Genomic DNA, 6,714 nt, shown 5'->3' on the forward strand with positions numbered 1-6,714 from the left:
GGGCTCCCTCGTCCCTCCGGCTCCGCCTTGGTCGGGCGTCGACTCGCCATCGCCTCAGGACTCCGCTCCTCCAGCTGAACCTCGTTGCTCCGTCCCACCGGCTCTATTGGGTTCCTTCCTCCCACCAGCTCCACCTTGGTCCTCAGTCACTCCGGCTCTGCCGCGGATCTCCGCCTCCGCCTTGGTCGCCAGAGCCCTCGGCTCCACCCTGGCCCCCCGTATCCTCGGCATCCCCCTGGCTCGTTGGCTCTCCGTCTCCGCCTCCGCCTCGGGCTCCTCCACCACCTGCTCCGTCACTGTTGGTCGGTCCCCTGGAGTCGGCGGCCATTCCTCCTCCATGACTCCTCCCTCCGCCGGCTCCTCCATGGGTCGACATTATGGCTGTGGCCTGGGTCCTGCTTGGCTCCTCCTGCTCCGGGCCCCTCCTGTCTCCTCCCTGTCTCCTCCCTCCTTCGTCACGTCCCTCGTCTCTGTCTGCCGGCCCCCTCCCACGTGTCCGTCCTACTTGTTATGTTCATGTGATTCCTGTCGTTCCCAGTGTTGGATGTACCCTGTGTTTCTTGGATTAAAGACTGTTTCGTTTATTCCTTGTCTCCATCGTTCCTCGCCATCACCGATTGTGACAGATTACACGTGAATTACTTCTGTTTAATATTTAATTTTTACTTATAATGTTTGTTAAACGAGTTTAAATATAGGCAATATGTATAGCATACGTATTAAAAACAATATAAACAATACTGTAAATGATATAGGCCTAAATAAAGGAAAATAAAGGAAGTTATCATGCAAACCAGTGGTTGTGTGGAGTATTTTACAAAAGTTTAAGAGGATTTAAGTTAATCTGTAAACATTATTTAATATCTGAAGTAAAAAATAAGCTAGTAGCTTATTATAGTCAAAATGAATCAACTCATTAGCTGGGTTAAATCAACCCGTTATGCTGGGTTAAATAAACAACCCAATTTGCTCGGTAAAATTAACCCAACATGTGTTCTGTCCTATATTTACCCAGCCCTTGGGTCAAAAACTACCCAAATTGGGTTGTTTTTAACCCAGTGTTTTTTAGAGTGTAGGTTTTTGTTACGCCAATTTTCATAACGTAGACAGGGCGAGTGTATATCTGAAGTCTTTGGCGTTTTATTTAGCCTCTAATTGATATCCTGTTATAAATCTGTACACTAACATTAGATGAGGTAAAATAAACCATGCATACGTCAATATTCTATTGATTTGTGCTTATTGGTGAAAGAGCAACTTCTGATGAAATGTAAAAATAAACTTCCCAAATGACAACAATCATTGCAATTAAAATTGAGCAAAATAATATATATTTTTTCATCATTTTAACCATTATACAGTAAGACGAAAATATGATAAAAATTTGCAAGTTTCCACTGACTAAAACTAGATTAAAATTCTCAGACATTCGACTAAAACTTGACTAAAACTAAAGCAGGACAAGCTGACTAAATATGATAAAAACTAAAAGTTACATTTGACACAGGACTAAGACTAAGACTAAATAAAAAATAGCTGACAAAATTAACACTATTATTGTCTCCCAAAAGAAAGAATCGACTCTGAATAGCCTAAACGAGTCATCAGTTATTTTAATCCCACTTCTGTGACGGCTACATGTAATGTTCTACGTTGGTCGACCGCAAACAACTTGACCTGCCCTGAAACACTGTAGCTTGTTCATGTAATTAACATCATGTCAAGAAGACGCTGTGTCCTACTCTGTGAAAGTAAATTTGTTTTATTTATTTTCACTTCCGAAAGATGAGGCTGCAAAGAATCAACGGTTAAAATTAACTTTTTCCACTGTACCACCGCAGTACAACCCCAATCTTTTTTTTTGTGTTACCGTCATTTTACTGACGACTGCTTTTCTAATCCCGGGGAGTTCAATGCAGGATTCACAAAACGCTTGCTCTTGAAAGATGGCTCAGTACCCAGTTTATTTGGACCAGCTTGCTCCACTGAAACAGTATGATAAAAAAATAGATGTTTATATTTTCTATCAAGCATTCAAAAAACGGAACTATGGCAATGGGCGTATTGTTTCCAACACATGCTGTACGTGGTAGACCAATCACAACAGACTGGGCTGTCTGACCAATCAGAGCAGAGTAGGCTCATGGAAAGGAGGGGTTTAGAGAGACTGAATCTTAGAACTGCTTTGAATGAATCATTTGAGAATTGCTGGAAAATTTGGTGATATTAAAGGGGTCATATGACGTTGCTAAAAATAACATTATGTTGTGTATTTCATGTAATACAATATGTTTATGCGGTTTAAGGTTAAAAAAACACATTTTCCACATAATGTACATTATTGTTGCTCCTCTATGCCCCGCCTTTCTGAAACGTGTCGATTTTTACAAAGCTCATCGTTCTGAAAAGCGAGGTGTGCGCTGATTGGCCAGCTATCCAGTGCATTGTGATTGGCTGAATACCTCAAGCAACACTCCAAAGAGAAAGGAAAAAATTTAAATCGCATCATATGACCCCTTTAAATGCATATTTTGAGAAAACTAAAACCTTTTTTGACCTTGCATGCATGTAAACCTATTGTAGGAGACTCCCAAAACAATAATAGAAACTTTAAAAATAGTATAATATGGGCATTTAAGTAAAGAAAATGTATGTTGTCTAATACTTACTGGTTTCGGCATCTTTGTCTCCTCTCCTCCCTTCCCACGTAATCAAGAAAAGAAGAAAAACTTGTCCTCTATTACAGGATTGTAGGGCCCTAAAAAAGGAGGGAATAAAAGGAATAAGAACACTCCTACTTTCTTCTATATTTCCACCAGACAAAAGTTGAAACTCCATTAAGCTTCAATCACAATAGTTCTCTATGTGGACAAATATTAGCCTAATATTTGGAAAGATATTTGTTTCAGATCAGAGGAGTAGTATTCATGTAAATATATCTGCAAAGCACAGTACTATGTTAATGACACTTTAGACTGATAAAGAAACATGCATGAATGAGAAAAAGAGCAGGACGTGCGTGACTGACACACAGCTGAAGCGCGCACAGAAAGTTGATTCTCTCACATAATCCAGTTGCAGTGTGTGTGGTATGTATGTTGTGCAGCAGCAGCACAGGCTCATTGTACTTTCACGTTTGTAGCTATATACAACAAGCACAACATTTATCCATTATTTTGATTTCAAATCTAAATGTTGTTACTGAAAACGCTTTTTCCAGCATTGAATTCTCTTTGTACAGAGTACAGTAAGGCCCAATCCCAATTCTATTTTATACCCCTTCGCCTACCCCTTCCCCCTTGAAACAGAGTGTCAAGGGGTAGGGGTGAAAATATTATCAACGCTGCTCCACAACTTTTATTAATAACAGTTTAAATACTGAATCGCGACATTATATTTTCCAGCAACGAGAGGATAAAATACAGTTTTTTTAAGTAAACTCACTCTAAAAAGAGAAACGCACAGACGGATTGGGCCTTAATCTTTTATAGATGTATTTACATTTAAAGGCAATAAATATAAACAATGTATTATTCAATGCATTTTACTATATATTACGCTGTTAAAGCAAGTTTCATAAAACCTTGTCGCATTCTTCAGGCTGCATTAGCCTACATCCTGCAATGGCAAGAGAAGTTATTTTAAAATGTTTATTCAGGGTGGTAGAGAAACACTAAATTACTAATATTATTAAAGAGAGGTTTCTAATGTGACACAAATAGGTTAGAGATCAGTATGACATTTTTATGAATAATTAGGAGCACACTTGCTCTGAGAATATCATATTACTTCTGGATCTTGGCTAATTTGAGCGGGTCAAGACCAATTCATGTGTTCATTGTTCACTTGACTCGCTTATTAACTGCAGCAAGTTTTATGTCCTGGAGAAGTCGAATTCACAAATGAACCATTCAATGTTAATGGTGAACCAGTTGATTGAAAAGAATCGTATCAAAAGATTTGCTCATGAAAAGGACATCACTATCAAGTCTCGGACAAGATCTCAATTTCCTCACTTTAAAATAACGAGGGAACAGCATGTTTTCTTGAAATGAAGTGGAGAAAAAAAGTCTTATATTATGCTTTGCAATGTAGTGAAGAAAAACAAAGTTTCATAAAACCTAAATCAACACAGCAGATACATCAGCCTATTGCAGTGTCATTTAGTTATCATACTGTCATGGCTTATAAACAACTTCTGTACCAATAACAACTTCTGTAACTATAAGTGTGCCTTGCCATGTTATTTAAAGGTGCACTAAGCAATATTTAAAAATAGCTTTTGACCACAGTGTCGGACAAAGTCCCAAAACACACCACCTGCCAATCAGCAGCAAGGGGCGTGTCTAGTATTGATAGGGAGAAGAGAGCGCTCAGTAAGTGCACAGGACAGATATTAGCAGATCGACTATAGACAGCGAGAGATGGGAGATAAAAAAAAAAAAAGGAAAATTTCGGAGGAGCAAAACATTAAAAAGAAGGGTTATGATCAGGCAAGAGGTAGGACCAACGTAAATATTGGTGCAGCTTTCCAGCGGTGGAGAGAACTCAAGGAGCGGGAAGGCCTGGATTCGGACGCCGAGGTTGCTCTGTTTCTTCTTGATAAGTGAGTTTCCTGTTGATTTTGCTTTTTCACACAACTAATCTGTGTTGGCTTTTGATTGAATATGCTGCGACCGGCAGGCATAGCAGATTCCGCCATCATCGCTACCAGGGTTGTGTATGTACGTGGGCGGGGTTATCAAAATAGGGGCGAGGTCCTGTTGGGTATGGGCGTGTTTGTTTTGGTGCTTTCACATATCAGCATTGTTTGGCAAAAATCGCTTAGTGCACCTTTAAGTTAAAATGATACAGACACATTTTTAATTTCCTTTCTCATACTATGGTGAAATGAAGTAATCACATTTCATGAATCATTTAATTCCTAACATTATTCTACCTGAAGACCTGACGCTCCTGCTGTAGATAATCAACCAATACATTTTTGTTGAAATGTTGTAGGGTTGTTTGTGCATTCATCTAAAGACCAGCTTAATTTAGCAAAACAATTTCAGGGACATTGGGAGATAGAGGCTAATGTTTTTTTCCCCATGCCTTATAATGAAGGTTTTGTAAAACTGCACAGCTTTTCCAGTTCATGTAGATTTGAAAAACATATACTCCTTCCTACATCGACTATATATACACATTTCCTATCATGTATGCCTATGAAAGACGATCGAGCCAATCAGAGTAGGTATAGGACAGAACAGTACATGCAGCCCCACCCCATTCTGCAGGCTGCAGTCAGGTGTACTTGGATCCGTGTGCAGTGTGAACGCTTTAACCTGTTAACATGGGCACAGAAAAAAGACTGCATACACACTGCAAACAGATTATGAGTGAGACGGCCATCAGACAGCAAGCAGTGACGAATTCAGTTCTCTTTCATGTCTTAATGGTCAGATACACACACAATTATGTCAAAATTCCCACTGTGTGGAGTATTCACGTAAACAGCTCTAGGTTATGTCTTGTATGTGAATGTTAACAGTTGAGTGAAAACTGAAATTGTGTCATTAGATCCATGCATTCAGCCTTAAACTGACAGCAGCCTAATTTACCTGCTGCTGTCTGTGAATCACTTTTGTATCTTTTATAGGGTTGGGTATCGTTTAGTGTTGGGCGATATGGTCATTTTTCAAATCGTCATATCGCCAGTCCGTGAGATCGCCGATAGACGATATTATCGTGCATGGGTGGGTGGAGGCAAGAGAGAGACTCCCTGTACTTGTCATAGGCTATTTCATAACTATTTGGTGTTTTAAACCGCGTGAGAGAGAGAGCCCAGCAAGCAATAGCCGTCATTTCAACGTCTCGATTAATTATAGACCCGATATAGTCCGGCTATGTGTAACCCACTTCTAGCCTAAATAACCTTGAATTTGGTTTCATGTTGTTTTTTGGCAAAATAACTTGTGAGATGTATGATATCCCATAATGTAAACAAAGTCAACAGCATTTACAGGGTGTTTGGTTTCATTTCTTTGACATGTTCAATACATAGCCTGTGCATAGCCATGATTTAGCTCGTAGTCAGAGCGGCTATCTGTAGCCCACTTATAGTCAAACCTGATTCACTGTAGTTTTTGGCCAGACAGCGCATGAGATATCCCATCATGTTCGCAGTGTCAATAATATCTACAAAGATATAAGTGTCATTTCATGACATGGTCTATATGTAGCCACGATTTCGCTCTAAATTAGACGGGCTACGTGTAGTCTGCTTTTAGCCCACCTGGCGAAATCCAGGCAATCTGTGGTCTAATTTTAACGGCGTTTGGCTATAGCCCTATACCAGTAACCAGACCAGCGATGAGCATGGCCAAAATATTGTTTACATGTAATTTTCGCCCACGCAGCTTCTTATCAAATGCAAGTAAACTATTGAAACATTTAAATTAGCATTATTTTATTTTTTAATTCTTTTACAGCATTTTTAAATATAGCATTATTTATTATGCCAAAAATAATGCTAATTTAAATGTTTCAAAAGTTTACTTGCATTTGATAATATGATGTCATGCATCCCACAAGCTAAATGTTACATTCATACACATTATATGATATTATTGATATTCGGCTGGCTTTAATTTTATAAATAAAAGTGCAATTACAATTCCCAACCGCTAGATGGCAATTGTAGCCCTACATGAGACATGACTACTGGCAACG

The 6,714-nt window shown here is 39.2% G+C and overlaps 1 protein-coding gene across 4 annotated transcripts in view; it reads right to left on the minus strand.

The window, feature by feature from the left end:
• Positions 1 to 6,714, minus strand: part of LOC107757412 (radixin-like) — a 69,487-nt gene that overhangs the window by 42,578 nt on the left and 20,195 nt on the right. For 3 of the 4 annotated variants that reach the window (XM_016574880.1, XM_016574882.1, XM_016574881.1), the window contains exon 2: positions 2,670 to 2,758. In XM_016574880.1, the coding sequence (XP_016430366.1) occupies positions 2,670 to 2,681 (12 nt within the window). In that variant the 5' untranslated portion in view covers positions 2,682 to 2,758. Of the gene's footprint in view, positions 1 to 1,870; positions 1,936 to 2,669; positions 2,759 to 6,714 lie in introns of those variants that run through there. The other variant, XM_016574883.1, reaches the window with a different exon arrangement.

The sequence above is a fragment of the Sinocyclocheilus rhinocerous genome, unplaced genomic scaffold (assembly GCF_001515625.1).
Source record: "Sinocyclocheilus rhinocerous isolate Xijiao unplaced genomic scaffold, SAMN03320098_v1.1 scaffold1284, whole genome shotgun sequence".
Classification (NCBI taxonomy): Eukaryota; Metazoa; Chordata; class Actinopteri; order Cypriniformes; family Cyprinidae; genus Sinocyclocheilus; species Sinocyclocheilus rhinocerous.